The 19,221-nt window shown below is 45.6% G+C and overlaps 1 protein-coding gene and 1 non-coding gene across 28 annotated transcripts in view; both read right to left on the bottom strand.

Moving 5' to 3' along the window:
* Positions 1-4,705: 4,705 nt before the first annotated feature.
* Pum1 (pumilio RNA binding family member 1) overlaps positions 4,706-19,221 on the bottom strand; it is a 111,566-nt gene continuing 97,050 nt past the window's right edge. For all 27 annotated transcript variants that reach the window (XM_048434236.3, XM_048434235.3, XM_087904551.1 and 24 more), the window contains 5 exons: positions 17,863-18,000; positions 14,536-14,661; positions 13,791-13,912; positions 11,449-11,641; positions 4,706-6,472 (listed from right to left, as the gene is read on the bottom strand). In XM_048434236.3, the coding sequence (XP_048290193.1) occupies positions 6,341-6,472; positions 11,449-11,641; positions 13,791-13,912; positions 14,536-14,661; positions 17,863-18,000 (711 nt within the window). In that variant the 3' untranslated portion in view covers positions 4,706-6,340. The remainder of the gene's footprint in view (positions 6,473-11,448; positions 11,642-13,790; positions 13,913-14,535; positions 14,662-17,862; positions 18,001-19,221) is intronic.
* On the bottom strand, positions 10,319-10,401 carry LOC125400537 (small nucleolar RNA SNORD103/SNORD85). The gene has a single exon (XR_007231977.1). It is a non-coding gene; the product is annotated as a small nucleolar RNA SNORD103/SNORD85 (small nucleolar RNA).

The following is a 19,221-nucleotide window of genomic DNA, read 5'->3' on the forward strand; positions in this document are numbered from 1 at the left end:
TGGCCTTGTCCACGTCTCATGGTCACCTCTGCCCAAGACCCTGACTGAAGTCATAGGAAGGCTGTGGGGAACCTAGACCTAGACTCACCTGGGCTCACACCTGTCCTCCTTCCTGCCTTGGGGGACCCAAGGACTCTGAGGAAGGAGAGAAGGTAACTGGGGGGGGGAAGAGGAGGAGAGTGGTGAGGCTAAGACAGTAGGGAGAGAGAAAAGGCAGGAGATGGGGGCAAGGGAGGAGAGAGGGAGAAGAAGGAAAAAGAGGAAGTGGGGGAGAAGGAAGGAGGAAGGAAGGACATCACCCCAGAGGTCTCACTAGAGTACACCCAAGTTTCTGGGAATAAACTGCACATTTAAAGTCATTTTCATGGAAGGGGGAAAAAAAAAGAACTTCCTAAATACACTGTTCCTCCTCAGCCCAGCTTAACAGCCGAGGGCTAGGGGTGCTGACTCCCCCAGACTGGGCCATGCTCTTCCAGCACAGTTGTTAGGAATTAACACAGCCTAGATTTGGGGTCCTGTGATCCTGTCATCGAACCCCACCACTGTTGAGCCACAGCTCTGGGTGAGGCAGAAATCTGCCATGGAGAGCCGTCCTGGAGGGACACAGAGGGGCAATATCTTGTAGCTGCCTTCAAGTGTCCCCAGGGGACTTGTGTCCCCCTTGCCTAGATGGGAGCTGGCAGAGAGAGCTGGAAACACAGGGCAGGCCTGGGGCTAGGTCCTGAAATTCAGAACTCAAGGATGGCACAGCGGTGGATCTGACCACCACCACAGTCAGCTGCCAATTGTTTGGATGCCACTCTGCCTGAAATTGACAGGCCGAGGTACCTACCTCTGGGGGTTAGGGAGCCTTACCCATAGGGCAGAGTCTTTCCCGGGCGTCAAGATTCTGCCCACAGAGTATCAGATGCAATTTCCACAGGAATCCAAACTTCAAAAGTCAAATCACCCTTCCCTGCTGTTCTGCTGTGGGCTGCAATTCTAGGAGCGAGTCCACTATCAGGCAGGAGGACCCTTGGGGCCCCAGTGAGGCACTTAGCAGAGGTGCACTTTTTCACTTTGGTGTCCCAGGTTGGGAGATGTGTTAGCCATCCTAGCAAAGACTCGGGAATGAAAGGCAGTACTCACGTCCAGCTCTGTGCCCAGCTCTGGGTCAGGGGCTATCACATGCCCTCCCACTCCTGCTGGAGGAGGAGAATGGCTTACACAGCTGTGCAGAGACCCCGGGGGCTGGGATTTAAAGCTGCCGCTTATGCAAACACTCGGGCTTTTTGAGAGGTTCCGGCTGTTTGAGAGCTTGGACCTAGACCACCAGTGGCTACCTTGAGCCTGGGCCTGCTCTTCTCAGGCCCTATCACTGACTGACTTCAGCAGGTGACAAATGGGGAAATGGAGATCCCAAGAAGGCTCCACAGGGGTCTTAGAGCAAACCAAAACAACTGGATCTGTTCCAGATGTGAGCTTCGGTTCCCACCCCAGGCAGTGAAGGTCTGGCGGTGGGGGACACTGCGGATTCCTGGGGAGGAGTGAAGAAGAAACAAACCTCACTCTGCTTTCTGGTCCTGAAAGCCAGACCTTGAATCTTGGCGTCCTGGAGACCGTAGTGCGCGCTTTAGGCGGCTGCGCCCTCATGTGGCCAAAGCTGATAACCACCATTAGTCACAGGTTCTTTTGACTTCATGGATGAATTCTTCTCTGCAACTCTTTTGGGTTTTTGCCATCTCTTCAATTTTGTGTGTACACCGGGTTCCATGGAGGCTTCAGATCCCACTGAGCTGGAGTTACAGGCAGAAATGAGCCTCAACTAGGTGCTAAAGACTAAACTCGGGTCCTCTGGAAGAGTAGAATGCACACCACTCCAGCTCTGGTAATTTGGGTTTTTGTTTTTTAGGTAATTCGTTTTTACATGTTATTTGTGTGTGTTAGTGTACATACATGTGGGGGGCATGCTTGTTCCACAGTGTACATGTCGGAGTCAACTCAAGGGACTCAGCTCTCTTCCTTCTACCATGTAGGTCCTGGCAATCAAAACAAGTCATCAGGTTTGGTATAGCAAGCACCTTGACCAGCACTGAGCCATTTCACTGGCCCTTCTGTGGCTCTAAAAGACAGCAACTGCTAGGCCATACAAGCGATGGCAGAGCACTGGATCCAGGGAGTCAGAAGACCCTGATAAAAGCCTGGTTGGTTATTAATGCACATGAACTCCATCTCTTCTCTTCTGCTGGAACATCTACACTCCCTTCCTCCTGCTTGTCCCAAGGATGAGAGGTGGACACAGCCTGCTCCCTCAAACAGTCCAGCAGAGAGGCTTTCACGCAGTGGGCTGAGTGTCAGGTCAAAACGTGGGACCTCAGCTTTCACACCTGAAATGGGCACACCAAAACTACCTTCTGTGGCCAGCAGAATTGATGTTCAATGAGATACATTGGATAGACTTCTTTGCTGAGTAACAGTTTTTGGTTGCTGAAGACCAGTCTCAGGCTGGAGAGACTGCTCAGTAGACAAAGAGCTTGTCATGCTACTGTGAGGATTTGCGTTAGAATCCCCAGGGCCCATGGAAAGCCAGAAGCAGTGATCCTGTACACCTGTCCTGTGGCGAGTCAGTTACAAGAAGCTTGCTTACTCGCTGGCTCGCAGGTGAAATGAAACCTGCCTCAAACAAGGCTGTAAGGATGGACAAGCAAAGGTTGTCCTCTGACCTCCATATCTGTGCAGCCGCTCACGAACCAAGTCTCCCTAATCACAACTCTGGCCTTTGGCTCACCACGTAGCCAAGAAGACCTTTCCACCTGCCAAGTGCTGGGATTGTGCACCTGCTCAGTTGGTTTTGTTTTTCTGTTTGAGACAATCTTGTTACTGTAGTCTAAACTCAAACTCTGTATTCTCTGGCCTCAGCCTCTTAGCTGAGTCTTAGCCATGAGTCCATGCATGCTCTGTGTATAGTCACTGAGTGGGTGGGGAAGGAAAGGGACAGGCTCTGCACAGTCTCAGTTCACATGGTATTGAATAGGGGAAATGCAGCTAATGTTTGCTACAAGATACGCTGGGCACTATTCAGCTACATAATCTCCAGCTACACAACTGCTTTTGAAGAGTTTATTAATACTCATATAGTTTCCCCTTTTACAGCGATTTTGGTATCAGGGGCATTCAAGGATTAAACACTGCATTTCACCCTCACTCTAAAGACTCCTCAAACATACAAGGCCTCATATTAGGGGCCGTCCCATTTCCAGCAAGCTCCCACATGCATTTTCCACTGAGATGCTAAAGGAAGAGCCTAAACCAAGCAAACACAAGAAAATGTAAAGAGGCTAGGAGGGCAACAAGAACCTTGAGCTGCCTTCAACACAGGCCCCAGGCACTGCCCACCTCTCCCAGAAGGGGTTCACAAACCCTCAGCACATACCTGCTCTGGGAAACCACCTTAGTGGCAGGCAAGGCTGGGTGTGGCCTAACTCCAGCTGTCCAAGCAGAATGAGGCCTTCAACTACAAAGAGTAGGCCTCCATTTCCGGCCCAAGGCTCACTGGCCTCTCTACATGTAGGAGGGGACCAGGTGAAATTTCAGACGTGGTGTGGCCTTCTGAGCTGAAGAACAGCTGGGTGAAAGGATGGGCACACTGAAGATAGGCACTACTTCTGTGAACCCAAAGGGGTTCTCAATTTGAGGGTAACTGGAGCAGGATACTGGCCACAATCCAGTCTCAGAAAATAGACATACTTTTCAAGGCCCAAACTGAAGAGGATCCTGTAGGATGGCCAAGACACAGGCTTGCAGAGAAGGGCCCAGGAGACCAATAGCAGAGGATTTCCAAGTCAGCTGGGGACTGATGGCAGGTTTCTCTTTCCTTCCTTCTCTCCCTTTACCTTTTGGTTTTTAAAGACAGGGTTTCTCTGTGTAGCCCTGGCTGTCCTGGAACTCACGTTGTAGACCAGGCTAGCCTCTAACTCAGAGATCTGCTTCCCTCTGCTGGGATTAAAGTCACCAGCCCTACCTCGCGGTTTCCTCTTAACTGAAACAGTTCCTCCAGGGGAGAGCAGAAGCTCAAGAGTCTCAGGAGCAAAAGGTTAAATCCAGGAAAGGAAACACTGAAGATCTGAGAAGGCACCTCCCCAGCGTCCCCTATCCTCAGGGCTGCAGCATTTGGGGTAGAGGAGCTTGCTTTGTGATGATGCAGCTGTGTTCAAGACATCCGGCTCTCATGAGTAACCCCACAATAAAAATTCACTGCTTGACCAAGTTGGATTCTGGTGCCAATTGTTACTTTTGTCTGCGTGCGATGGGTTCCCCTTCTGGGGTGACCAGGTGCACTTTTTTTTTGGGGGGGGGGGTTTCAAGACAGGGTTTCTCTGTGTTGTTTTGGAGCCTGTCCTAGAACTAGGTCTTGTAGACCAGGCTGGCACTGAGCTCAGAGATCTGCCTACCTCTGCCTCAAGAGTGCTGGGATTAAAGGTGTGTGCCACCACTGCCTGGCTGACCAGGTGCACTTGCGCATGTGTCTCACGACATGGGAAAGCCAGGCTTTGCACAAAGCAGACTGAACTCAACCTCTCAGATCAAGTCAGGCTCAGGAGCCATCAGTTCCAACCCCAGCTTACCACTCCACCCTTCCTATCCGCTCTAGGGGCAACAGTGAGGCCAGGCTGGAGCAGGGCTCCCATGAGCAGGTGTGGAGCGTGAGAACAGCACAAATACCAAATTCAGATTCCAAAGTTCTGTATTTTTTTCAAAATAAAGATCACACATTGTTTAGAGACAATCTACACAAGAGTTACAAAAAATAGTTGCCCAGGCATAAGCATACACAGGTTTGTTAATTATACACATATGGTTACAAGTGTGCTTGCAAAAAGTTCATTGGAAATATACACAAGGCTCTGGAAATGTACACCGTGTAGTGTTACAGTCTATATTCAAACGAGGATTGACAGTATGTTACATTCACTTACAAGTAGACAAAATGCAAAATACAGCTCATCTGTACAAAACGGAGGGCGAGTCACTTTACAAGGGAGGCGCTGAGCGGGGAAGGGCAGGCGAAACTTCTGCACGTCCTTTCTTGACTGTCACAAAATAAGCAAAACATTTTTTAGGAAAAAAAAACACTAGTGTGAACTGAATCGTCTGAAGTAATATTTAGAAAGGCTCTCGCTACCATCTTGACTAGCTGACAAATAAACCAAGCTATTTTTTTTCTTTTTAAACATTAACTAGGCTGTATAAAGAACATTTATTCTTTCAAAAGAAAAAAATTTACTTCTGGTTGAAATTACAATTTACAATATACAACACTATCAGCTACGACCATAAAAGGTGGATATACACTGAGTGCATGGGGGGAGGGGCGTTGATTCTCTTTTCTTACCAAAAAACGTGTTCATGTTGATTCAAACTTCTCCACATTTACATTACAGGTATACAAATGTACAATTGTACAATCAAAAGTATGTCCGACTAACTAGGGTACATTATAGATACAGATTAGACATCAAAACAGGAAATACTACAAATCCGTATATATGCAAAAGTCTACAAGTATACACTATGTATCTATAGAAGCAAGACCAGGAGCAGAGCTGGGTTTGCACTCATGCTAGATAATCAGATTCTGCTTCTCAGTGTTCACAGAAAGCAACCCCACGGCCCCGACCACTGGCCTTGGGTCTCTGTGACTCCTTCTCCACCTGGATCTGTGGCCACCACTTTCCTCAGCATGAGGTCTTCTCCAAAAAGAGTGTCACGAACTCTGTGTCACAGGCTGATGCTTTAACGACTCTGAAACGTTCCCATTTCATATATGTATATATGTATATATATATATATTTTATAAACAGTGTTAAATGCCAGTTTGGAGTCATTTAACTAAAATTCAAATTTCTCAGTTTTGTTTTTGTTTTTTAATAAAATGAGGAGGTCGGGAAGAGCTATTTGCAAAACTTGCCATAAGGCAAATGAGTTAAAAACCTTTTTTTGTCTTTTTTTTTTAACTTTTTTGTTAAACCAACCACCCTGAAAGTGTCCACATGTGGAATATAGATACAACATAAAACAAAACATGTGGCCTCCCATGTACACTGATTACCTATGTACAAGTTCCTATACATCAGTAAACAGCAGGGCAATTAGTCAATTAAAAAAAATAATTAGTACATGTTATGTGTAATAAAATGAAATTTACAAAGGCCTTTCCACGAATGGATCTGATTCCTTTTTGGAGGAGGGAGTAATCCCAGAGCAACCGTTGCCCACTTCTGACTCTACGCTGGGCATTTCTGGTTGCTGGTTGTATCTGCCAGGGTCAGTGAGGTCAGCGGGACGGGGATGGGTGCACTGCTCAGATGATACCATTAGGGGGGCCACATATGGGCCCCAAGTCCACCCCATTCTTCATGTAGTACTTCTCCAGCTTGGCCAGGATGTGCTTGCCGTAGGTGTACTTTCGAAGCGTCGCGATGTGTGGCCGGATCTAAAGAGGACAGTGTGTGTTACATGGGCCAGAGAGGCTACAGATGTTGCCAGCACCTTCCCAGATATGGACTGCATGGTACACATTTCACCCCACAAAGGTATCCTTGTCTTCTTGTTGCTAGCAAGCCATGAGATAAAGACAGGAGCTCTTGTCCTAAGCATTGACACAGGACAGAGAACCCACCCTGCCCACAGAAAACTAGGATGTCCTGGCAGCTGGGGATTCCTTTGGGGAACCATTCACCTGATCCCTGGCTCTCCAAGGCACAGGATTTCTTTCAGTTAACAGTAACCAACTGTGTTGGCTAGTTTTTAATGTCAACCTTACAAAAGTTAGAGTCGTTTTGGAAGAGGGGACCTCAATCGAGAAAATACCCCCACCTGACTGGCCTGTGGGCAAATCTGTGGTGTATTTTCTTGTCCTTCATGCTATAAGCAAGCAGGTTGAGCAAATTACTGGCAGCAAGTCAACAGGCAGCACTCTTCCATGGTTTCTTAATCAGCCCCCGACTCCAGGCTCCTGCCCTGACTTCCCTGAATGATGGACAAACTATAAGATGAGACAATCCTTTCTCTTCATGTTGCTTTGGTTATAACCACAGTAATAGAAACACTAAGTAAGACAGAATTTGGTACAAGGTCAGGGGTACTGCTGTGACAGACATGACCATGTTTTATTTAGGATTGTGGTAGCACCCAAAGTCTGCGCTGGAAAAGCCACTGTGTGCTCTGAGCTCAGTGGGCTTCTATGGGAACTTGTGAGCAGTACAGGTGATAAAGGCCCGACTTGTGAAACTTCAGAGGAAAGCAAAGGCTCTATTAGGACCATTCAAGTGACACTCAAATTAACCACTAAAGTGAAACCTTTGCTTTGCTGGCACATTGCTACTGACTAACTGGGGCTGTGATTAAAGAGACCAGCACCAGTGAAGTCAAATCTTCCAAGAGTATTTCCACAGAAGCTGGAGTCCAGAAAGGGCCAATGGGGACACTTCACGCTGCAGACAACCTTGGTAATGTTTAAGACTCTTCCAGGTGGTATTGGTTTTGAAGAGGTCATGGCGAGAAGCTGAAGCTTGGCGCTAAGAGAGGATAGGAAGGACCACTGGTGAAGGAGCAGCCTGAGTGGCAGTGAAGACTGAAGAATCATGAGAGAAGTTGAGACTTGGCATCAATGTGCAGGGTCAGAATTCTTGAAGAGTACCCAGGAGGGGTTAGTGGTAAAGGTGGATCCCAATGACGCCCTAGCATTTTGGAGATGCCAGTGCCACGGGATGACTGCCTAGAACAGCAGCAGCTGTGCAGTGGAGCCAACCTGAGCCTAGGAGATATACTGTAGGGGCTGTGGACAGCTGTGCAGTGGAGCCAACCTGAGCCTAGGAGATATACTGTAGGGGCTGTGGACAGCTGTGCAGTGGAGCCAACCTGAGCCTAGGAGATATACTGTAGGGGCTGTGGACAGCTGTGCAGTGGAGCCAACCTGAGCCTAGGAGATATACTGTAGGGGCTGTGGACAGCTGTGCAATGGAGCCAACCTGAGCCTAGGAGATATACTGTAGGGGCTGTGGGCAGCTGTCGAAGCCTCCTGGAGAAACCCAAGGATTCCGGTACTGAGTCCTACAAGTCAGACACTGAGCTTTACACTGCTGAACTGTGATTTTGTCCTGGTTCTTCCCTCTCAGAATAAAAAAGTATTTAACTTATTCCGATTTTATAGGAGCCCACAGTTAAGAAACTCTGGATATTTTAAAGAAATTAGATTTTCAAAGTATTTGTAAAGATCACAGAGGTTTAAAAGATTGAGATTTTTGTATTGTGAGCTTAGTATTAATATGAGCTCCTGGGGATAAACAAAAAAGTAAAGGTTACACTTTACAAGTAATGCGATTGTGTATAAAGGTGACAAGGGATTGATTATGCTAGCTAGTTTTTATGTCAATTTGATAAAGCTAAAGTTATTTTAGAATAGGGAACCTCAATTGAGAAAATGTCCCCACCTGATTGGCCTGTGAGCAAGACTGTGATGCATTTTGTTGATTGATGACTGATGAGGGAGGACCCAGCCCACTGTGGCTGGTACCACCCCTGGGCAGGTGGTCCTGGGTGCTATAAGCAATCAGGCTGAGCAAGCCAAGCCAGCAAGCAGCGTTCCTCCATTGCCTCTCTGTATCAGTTCCTGCCCTGAATTCCTTCAATAATAGAGTAGACCAAGAGTTTTTAAAGATGAAATAAACCTTTTCCTTCCCAAGATACTTTTGGTCATTGTGTTTACCACAGCAATAGAAACCTTAATACACCAATAAATAAATAAGTAAATAATAAATAAGGAAAGACAGACGGAAACAAAGGAAGTAAGATTAGACACTGTGCCATGGCAGCTGAGGAAAAAGAAGATACACAGCTCACATGAGAGGGGCCTCACTTAAAGCTCAGGGGCCATGCTATAAACTTAGCAGTGCTGGCTCCCCTCTGCTTGCCTAATAATCTTTCTACACAGAAAATAGAAGATGGTGGAGGGGTACTTTAACAGTGTTCTCAACAAAAAATTCACACTGCACACAAACCTCAAGGAACACCATGCCAGGAAACAGGTGGCAGCCCATCTTGAAGCCTACAACGCCAGCAGTTTGCCCAAGTGTAAGCTCAGAGGAGGGAAGGGCCAAGGAGCTCTAGAAACTGCTATGAACCCACACAGAACACAGGCTAGGAAACAGCACACCTCCTCCTGGCACCTTCAGTGACAACGGCTGAAGCTGTTAGTCTGGGGGCTAAGTAACAATCTACATACCTTTCCAAGCTTGCCTATCCAAAGAATCCAGGAGTGCTGCAGCCCCAGATGTGGTAAGGACCATGTCTTCAACAAGGGTTTCTCTCACTAGACCCCCAGCCTTGAACGCACACGCATGTGCACACACACTTTGGCTTTCACAGTTCTTCACCTGCACTCCCCTTCCCTCTCCCCTGACCCCACCCCCACTCTCCACAGCTTTGCTGCACTCCACTTTTAACTTGGACTGGTAAGGCATGAGATGTTACTTTCCACTCTTCTAACACAAACCCTATTGGTGAGCGAGCCATTCCTGACCCCCCCTCTCCTTTTGATTCTAGCTTACACTGACCACTTCTCTTCAATCTGAAAAATGCTACCAGCTATTATATTAGCTCAGCTGTTTTCATGGCTTCCCCTACTCCAAATTACAGTGGCGGCACAATTGTCCTGGGCCTGAGTGTTTGCTCCATGGGTAAATCACTTGCTACCAAGCCTGACACCCTTTGAACCCACATAGAAGAAGAAAAAAATTGACTCCAGCAATTAAGCTGCCTTTTGACCTTCTCATGCGGGCTGAAGCACACACACAAAGTGGAAGTAAATGTAAAAAGTATTAAACAGAGTCTCCTCTCAGGTCCCGAAGTCTTCACTACTGTGGCCTCTTCCTAGAAAGCTGTACTCAAATGTCCTCCCTTAAAGGGCCCTCTTTCTAATCATGCACCGTGCAAGCACCACTCCACCATACTCTATTCTCTTCCCCGTCCTACATCCGCTCTTCCTGGCTTTCCCGTGCCTATGAGCACAGTCCCTCAGTGAGCACCAGGACATCGCAGTTCTGAGGATCTGCCTATCGCCACAGGTTTAGTTATTTGCTTCATCGACAGCTGTACTTCCAGCTCCTGCCTGCTACATACTACCATACCGCCTCCTACATACCGCCTCCTAGCACCTCCACATGCCAACAAGCTGTGAGAAGCACCCCAAGTGCCCTGGGCTCCACCAGCCTTCAACTGCCACCATCTGCACCACTGGCTGGTAGTTCAATGGATTTGAATCAGAGCTGGTGGGATTCTGCCTGGCTCAGAACGAGTCCATAATAAAGATTCTCATTATCGAACTTTGTCCTCAGTGAGGGCAAGTGGGTCATCATTGCCAGACAACAGCAACCCCTCCACGGAGAAGGCTGAGGGAACTCAGAGCACAGAGGCTGAGGGGTACAGGCCAGAGGCCTTGGCATCACCTGGTACAAGCAGTTGTAGTGTGCTTTCCCTACCCGTGGGCCTCTTGGATGACTCCCCTACCAATCCCCACTCACAGCAGCTAGCTGTTTGGGCCTCTGTTCCCTTTCTCCTGTCTAACTATCCCCAGCCTTGATTCTGCATGGGTTGGGTGAGGGCCTCCTCCATGGGCAGCACCATTGTCCACTGTCCTGTCCACACTGTGGGTCAGCAGCAGGGACCAGACCTTTGCAGGAAAGTATGATGGGATCAGTGAACACAAAGAACAAGAAAAGGAGACACAGGAAGTAGGCTACCCTGAACTGATGAGATGATCTCAGAGACTAGGGACGGAATTACCTCACAAAAATATGTTCTCACTCACATCTAAGTGTGGTAGCATATGTCTGTGATTCCAGCAATTAGGACTATAGCTTTCAGGCCAGCCTGGGGTTAACAACAAAGCTCTGTCAACAAACCAACCTCCCAAACAAATAAACAAACAAGGGCCAGGATGTGGCTTGGTGGCTGAATGCTAGTTTAGGCTGCACCAGACCTGGGTTCAACCCTCAAAACAATATTCAAAAACAGGAAATATGCTTCTTACAGACCAACAGGATGGCTATGTGAGTAAAGGCCACTTGCCATGAAACCTGACCACATCACTGTGACCTAGATATGCACCACAGCACAATCACACACTAAACAAGGTGTTAAAAAACACTGCAGGCATGCAGTGCACAGGGTCTCATGCAGACAAAATACCCAAACCTCTAGAAGGGGAAAAAAAGTTTAAAACAAAACAAAAACCAGAACCAGGACTCCCATTCTGTGAGTTGAGGAGAGAAGTGGCAAACATGGAGAGGAGGGAGCACAGAACAAGTCTGGTATAGCAACACAAAGAAGCCCACTATCTACTATCTTCTATATCTGAATACGGTCCACCTGGTCCTTTTCCCACTCTGGGCTGGTACCCAATATGCTTACCTTGTGCATGACAATCTTCCGCTGACCTGGCTCAGCCACATCGATCATCTTCTGGACCACATAGTTGGCATACTGATCCTTCATCATGGTGTATAAGGCACTGTGGGGACCGTCATTCATGGTGCAGACCTCATCAATGAGTACAGCACGTTCTGTACGTGAGGCATGAGTGACACACTTCTCCACAACATTGCTGTCATGCGGAAAATTAGGAAGAACAATCAGATAAGGTCCCTCTTGGCTGTGTGTTTTAGGATGAACAACAAGGGAAGAAAGAGATGGTTTGGATGGTAATTCATCTGTCCAAAGCCTGGTTCTGTAATGTTGTTTGGTCTTAACACTGGGGTGTCCAACAGTGAGTCACCTGAGCCCCAGTGTTCTATGAGAGGGGCCCTGACCTGCTGACAGAAGACAGTAATGAGCTTGCGAAGTTCATAGCAAGATTCACAGCAGAGATTTCTAACAGCTCAACTCGTTTACAATCACTACTTCAACTCACACCAAGACTTATGATACTGTCCTTGCATCTGTAAGCTCAGGCTCAGCAACAAAACTCCTTTGGTCATACCAGCCATGACTCAGACACTGGGCCATGGCGGGAGAGCTGAGCTCAGCGAAGGAACTTCAAGCAGGAGCACAGCACTTCAGCAGAGAAGCACAGAGGGCCCTGCCTTCTGTCATCACTTGTGAACACTTAGCACAGTTTTCTAACATGAAATGTCTGGCTGCCAGACTGATGACTAGTCACCACACAGTGATTCCTCACCTCAGTTCCCGGGGCACAAATTAACAACAGAGTATGCTAGCCAGACAGTGGTGGTGAACATCGTTAGCTGCAGCACTCAAGAGGCAGAGGCTGGAGAACTTTTGTGAGTTCTAGGATAACTGAGGATACACAAATAAACCCTGTGCTGTGTGCACTTCTGCTACTGAGCCCAAGACCCAGCTGCAGTCAGTACATGGGAGTTGGTGAAAGTTGAGGCTTTGCCAAGGGCTCAAAGAGGAGAGAGTTCTAGGTCCCAAACCCTTAAGGAGAGAAGGCTAACAAGAGGCCAAACCTACCAAACAGACCGTACTCAGTAAGCGCAACCCCAAAAGGAATCATCATGCAGGCATGCTGCCCGTAGGCTTCTCTAGACTAAGTTATACTAAGTGCTTTGATTTAGGCTGCAGTACTCACAGAGCTCATAAATTAACAGACCAGCTAGATGGCATGGTGGATAAATGTGCTTACCACCGCCAAGCCTGACGACCTGAGTTCATTCTCTGGAACCCACAGGATAGGAAAGAACCTAATCTACTCTATCAAGTTGTCATCAAGCTCCACATGGATACCATGGAATGAATGTACATGTTTAATCAAGTACACACATGCACACACAATTGTAAAATATAATTTTTACAACAGATCTCACTAATTGAAAGAAAGTATTAATGAACATCAATATAAACCCTGACCCCCCCCCCTCAAAAAAAGAAAGCTGTGTTGAGAGAAAAATCACACAAGAATGCCAGGGAAGAATATCCTAGAAAACTAATCAGCACTATGTTCCCTGAGCAGTGAGGAGTGAACCCTGCTCAGAAAAGCGCCCAGCTAAGGCACGGAGCTGGAATTTTCCAAGTCTGATGTTCTAAAGCTGAGAAGTTGAGTCCTGCACAGACCTGGCAACTTGTCCCTCTCAGGCCAAAGATGAAGGTGAGTGGAGGCTCTAACAATGTCCACCACAAAGGTAGGAAACACACAGGAGATTGGCTTCGTATGTAACTGTACTCGAGGCTATGACCAACAAACTGAGTTTGATACCTAGAACCTGTAAGATGATAAAAGAGAACCAACTCCCACAAGCTATCCTCTAACTTCCACATGTGCAGAGCAGTACAGTGCACACGAGTACACAGACAAATGCCCACAAATAAAAAAATAAGCAAGTATAAAAACTTAAGGAAAAAGTGTTGTGAAATAATCTTTTTGTACACTGTGAAGATGTGTCACTCAGACTGCTTTAATAAAAAGTTGAAAGGTCAATAGCTAGACAAAATTCCCAGGCATAGAGGATGTTAGGAAGAAAGGCAGAGGTGTCAGAACACAGAACAAGCAGCACAAGCATTACAAAGTAAAGGCAACTGAACCACATAAAAGAATATAGATCAAAAGAAATGGGTTAATTTAAGTTATAAGAGCTACTTAGAAACAATCCTAAGCTACAAAACAAACCTTCAAAATTAACAGTAAGTCTGCATGTAATGATTTGGGAGCTAGCTGGTGGGACAGAGAAATGTCTAACAACAAAAAGACTCTGCAGCTGAAATACTACCCAATCCTCACTTCCCAGAGCACAGACCTTGCAAATTTGTGCTGACTCAATACAAGTACATTGCCTCGGATCTCTGCTACAATTTTGCTTTTATCCTCAGGACGACCATGCTCCAGTACATGTTGGATTACATAATTTCCATACTGATCCTATTTGAGAAGCAACAAAACAAAGAAAATATACATAAATAACAGTTCTCTGGGTTATTTGATCCTTCATATAATTAATATATATCGCTCATGTAGCACCGTGACAGCTTATCTAAAAGTGAAGGAACCTACAACAATTTTTAAAATGGACCGGAGTAACAATTATTCCCTCTCATTCCAAACGAGAACACATTGTTACTAGACTACAGATTATTTCTCTTTATATATTTATACACCTACTTCCTAGCTATCTTCTTCACAAAAAAGTAGGCCTATAATTATTTCAGAATGGGGGAAGGAGTATTTAGAAAATAAATGTTTTCTATTAGAAGTTGCAAAAAGTTTGTTTGCATCTTTCTGGAGATCTGATACAACAAAACAATCAGGATTCATCCCAAAAGAAGAATCAGCTAGTACACTTGGCTTGTGTGCCAATGGAGCAGAGACCCAGACCCCAAATCACAGGTCAGGGCTTCAAATCATTGCCTATTTTCATGAAACACAAACTGGGCTGTGATGAACACAAGCTCCAAAGATCTGAAGTACACTGATGATATGTTGATACTTTCTGCTAACAAGACACACACTTTGGGCCTACAAGAGCCCGGAGTCTGTAGTAGTACCTGCACAAGCTGTTCCGTGTGCTGATGAAGCTCCTCAAGGATAGGGAGAGTCTGGTCAGGGAGACAGTGCTCTAGGATCCTCTGAATCACCCTGCAGCCATAAGGGTGAGTAGACAAAGCGAATACCTAGAACAGAAAGATCCAAGACAGTACTGTTACTTTATTACCCCACTCCTCTGCTTCACAGATAAGTTTAACTCACTATGAGCTAATAAACCATTTCCTGGGTTGTTTTAGGAATTCATATATGTGGATAAATTAGCTAAAATGAACTCTCCCAAGAAGTCTAAAAATGAATCAGAAAAGGAGTCAAGGAACTAAAAAATCCACTTAGTCAAAAATCAAGAGTGTCACCAGGCAGTGGTGGCATACATCATTAATCCCAGCTCTCCGAAGGTAGAGGTAGGCAGATTTCTAAATTCAAGTTCAGCCTGGTCTACAAAGTGAGCTCCAGGACAGCCAGAGCTACACAGAGAAATCTTGTCTTGAAAAAATGAATCAAGAATGCCAACCAATTGCCTTTCCAAAACATAGGATGAAAAACAGGAGGAAGAGAAAGTGTGCCAGCAACTTTAATCCCAGCACTCTAGAGGCAGAGTCAGGGATCTGTTTCAGGGAAGACAGAGGTACACAGCTGAAACCCTGCCTCAAAAGCAAACAGCAAAACAAAACGAAAAGAGAGCTACGGAGAGAGGTCATTGATGAAGTGCTCATCTGAACCTGAAAGGACAAAGGCTGAAAACATTCGGAGGCACAACACAAAGAAGCCCATAACACAAAGAGGAGAGAATACATATGAATGCTTTCATACAAACACAAAGCTATACACAAAGCTGGCTGAGGCACTGTTAGGTTTAAGAGGAATAAAAAAAGTGTCCCACCATTGAGCTGCATCCTCAGCCCACACACCCAATCTTGATTCTGGCCTTTCCTAGATGTAAGGAAATATACTCCCAGGGAGACAGCAGTGAATGCCTTTAATCCTAGCAGTCAGAAAACCAAGACAGGAGGATCATGAGGTTCAGGAGTCTCCTCAAAACACCAAGGGAAAAAGAAGAAAAAGAAGAACTCACATGTGGTGAGTGCTGTGGACCTCAAGTGTCAATTAGTAGACCAAGTGCTTGTCCTCACATTTGCTATATTGCCCTATGGTTGCACCTGCTACCTGAGGTGAGCTTTGAAAAGACACTGCACTTTATTTTACTCACTGAGTTTCCAAAACCACTTCTAAGCATTCACTGTGTGTCTAGAACGTTTTCCAAGCAAGCTGCTGGCAAAGCATGATACTTCTAAACCTAGACTTTGGTCCAGACACCTGCATTGCTTGTTTGTTTGCTTAATTATTTATTTTATGTGCATTGGTGTTTTGTCTGTTTATATCTGTGAGGGTGTTAAGACTTCCTGGAACTTAAGTTGCAGAAAGTTGTGAGCTGCCATGTGGGTGCTGGGGACTGAACCCAGGTCCTCTGGAAGAGCAGTCAGTGCTCAATGCTGAACAGTCTCTCCAGCCATTTTTTAAAAAATTTTCAACCAGGTGGTGGTGGCGCACGCCTTCAATCCCTGCACTCGGGAGGCAGAGGCAGGTGAATCCCTGTGAGTGCGAAGCCAGCCTGGTCTCCAAGAGCTAGTTCCAGGACAGCTAGGACTGTTACACAGGGAAACCCTGTTGGGGGAGGGGAGCACACACAAAAAACTATTTTTTATTTTTTACTTCAGTGTAAAAACTGTTCAGCGATTTAAAACATACTAGGTGGGTCTTTAACCAGATACCAATGTTAGCTAGACCAGAGTACTGGAGCAAAGAAATACAAATTCTGAAATCTAAGAAGATGCTGGTTAATTACCAAAGTGGCTGATTCACATTCCTGAAGCACAAATACTGCAGTACATGGTAGGAAGTGACTGTTTCTGAGCCTCATTTTGTACTTTCTTTCTAACTCTCTTCCTAATGGAATAGATTTTTTTCTTATCAACTGCTAATCTGTGCTTCTGTAAATTATTAATTCATCTTTGGTTCATCTGCCCCCACCCCTATTGCTTCCTTCAATTGTAGGAGTTCTTTACCTAAACTAGCTGCCAACACTTTGACAGGTTCAACAAGATAACATTCAACTCCTGAACTGGAGACAGAATTCAATGGTAGAATGCTTGGCTATCCCATTAGCTCCTCATCACTCCCTCAAGAAAGCAGGACAATCATTTTTTCCTTTGTTTTAATTTTGCTGTACATCTTACTTAACTTAATGTCTTTTTAAAAAATATATATTTATTATGTATACAATATTCTGCCTGCGTATATGCCTGAAGGCCAGAAGAGGGCACCAGACCTCATTACAGATGTTTGTGAGCCACCACGTGGTTGCTGGAAACTGAACTCAGGACCTTTGGAAGAGCAGACAATGCTCTTAACCACTGAGCCACCTCTCCAGCCCCTTTAACTTAATGTCTTTTTAAAGATTTTATTATGTGTGTGTGCCCCACCAAAGCAAAAAAGAGGAGTCTGATCCCCTGGAACTAGTTATAAATAAATAGTAATGAGTGGTGATGGGGGTGCTGGGAACCGAATCCAAGTCCCTGCAAAAGCAATAAGGGCTCTTAACCACTGAACCACCTCCCCACCTCCAATAATATAGCGTCTCAGTGAATGAATGTGCTACCCTCTGCTCTACTAATCCAGAAACTTCCAACAACCCCCAAATTCTGAGTCTTCTCAACCATGTGAGAAGTGAACAAATCCCCATTCTGAAAGAATTCTAAATCATGCTTCCACTTAAACAGACTCATATGCCCAAAAGAGTCCACAGAGTCCAGAGTCCAGATTCAAATACCACTCTGTCCCACTAACTTCCCCAAGGTGGGAAGGTATTTTTGGCAAAGAAACTAACAATTATTCCTAATTTAGAAGCACTCAGAAAAGTGATAGCATAAGAAAGAGACAGATAGTGATGACGCACACCTTTAACCCCAGCCCTCAGGAGGCAAAAGCAGGCAGATTTCGATGAGTCTGAGGCTGGCCAGGTCTACAGAACTAGTTTCAGAATAATCAGGGATACACAAAAGATCCCTGCTGGGAGGGGTGGGAAGTAAGGGTCTTATGTGACGATAGATTGATGATGACAGACAGGAATAATAGCTATACATGAAAAAATAATCCCTCAAATATTAAATTTATCTTAACAGGTCTGCTGCTAGCTATATACCCCATGACAGACTCCCAGAGAGTGAAGGGAAGAAACCTGTTAACGTGGTCAGGTTGACACCACTGAAACTGACTACAGAGTGCAGTATGTGAGATGGACGCTGGTGACATGAACCCAAGTTACTTACCTGACCTTTGAATGCATCAATGATAAACTGTAAAGACTGGGGCTGTACACATTCGATGCACTTCTGAACCACATGGTTGCCATTCTGGTCTTTCACACACTTCAGGACATGGCCATCTAGCTCCCGCACCATCTCATTCTATGGGAGACAAAGAGAAAAGGCAACACCAGAATCATAGCCAGCAACACCCAGACAATCCCCACACCTTACCAAGCAGCAAAGCACCACACAGATACATAGCAATCAAAGTAAATTACGTCAACGATAGTCATGCAACAACAAAGCAAGCAAGAGAAAACAGTGGGACCTAAAAGATATCAAACTTAGAAAATGCTTGCTGAGACTCTAAAAACAGTGACACCAGTCAGATGTAGTGGAACACACCTGTAACTCCAGGTCTCAGAAAGTAAGGCAGGACTGAAGCTGCCACACAACATATGCCATGCATATCCTATGCTATCTATGAGTCCTATTTTAAAAACGTGTTTAGTGATACACCCTATGATCTAAGCACTAGGGAGAAGGAGGCAGGAGGACCAAGAGTTCAAGGCCTGCCTTATCTACAGAGCAAATTCAAGGCTGACCTGGGCTATGTGAGAATAAAAAACTACAAAGAGAATAAAAATCTTCAAATAGAAAAACACCTATATGAAATGCACAAGATTGATAATATACAATTCATCACACTCTGTCATATTTTGACAATCATGTAAGCTTCATACACACACACACACACACACACACACACACACACATGAATATGAAGGATTGATCTAGAATTTGCCCAGGTGAGAAATAACTCCAAGAAGTTCCACCCAACAGATCATGTTAGGCATCAACAGAGCAGACAAATTACAAAGCTTTCAAGAAGACCTAGACTGTAAAGCCTCAAACCCAAGCAATTGCCAGCAATGACGCAGCCAGGATTTGCTGGGAAACAACCTGTCAATTATAAAATACCCTGTGGCTCTTCCAGCAACAAAAGAAGTTACAGGCCAAGTCATATAATTAAAGGCCAAGTCATATAATTAAAACTATAGAAAAGTCAATGATGGTTCGACCCTGTAATTATACCACTTAAGAGGCTGAAGCAGGAGGATGGCCTCAAATTTTAGGCCAGCCTGAGATATACACTGAGTTCTAGGCCTGCCTAGTCTATAGAGTAAAAAAAGCCCATCTTAAAACACCAAAACTAAATCTACAGAGACAGAGGAAGTGGCAGCGGTGGTGAATTCCTAGGGATGACTGTTGGAGAACCAAGAGGTTCAAGGTTAGCCTAGGCATGGGGAGCACATGTCTCCAAGAGTGCCCACCCCAGCTTCCTTTAGTAGCATCAAAGGACAGAGGGAAAGACAAAGG

The sequence above is a fragment of the Myodes glareolus genome, chromosome 3 (assembly GCF_982192425.1).
Source record: "Myodes glareolus chromosome 3, mMyoGla1.1, whole genome shotgun sequence".
Classification (NCBI taxonomy): domain Eukaryota; kingdom Metazoa; phylum Chordata; class Mammalia; order Rodentia; family Cricetidae; genus Myodes; species Myodes glareolus.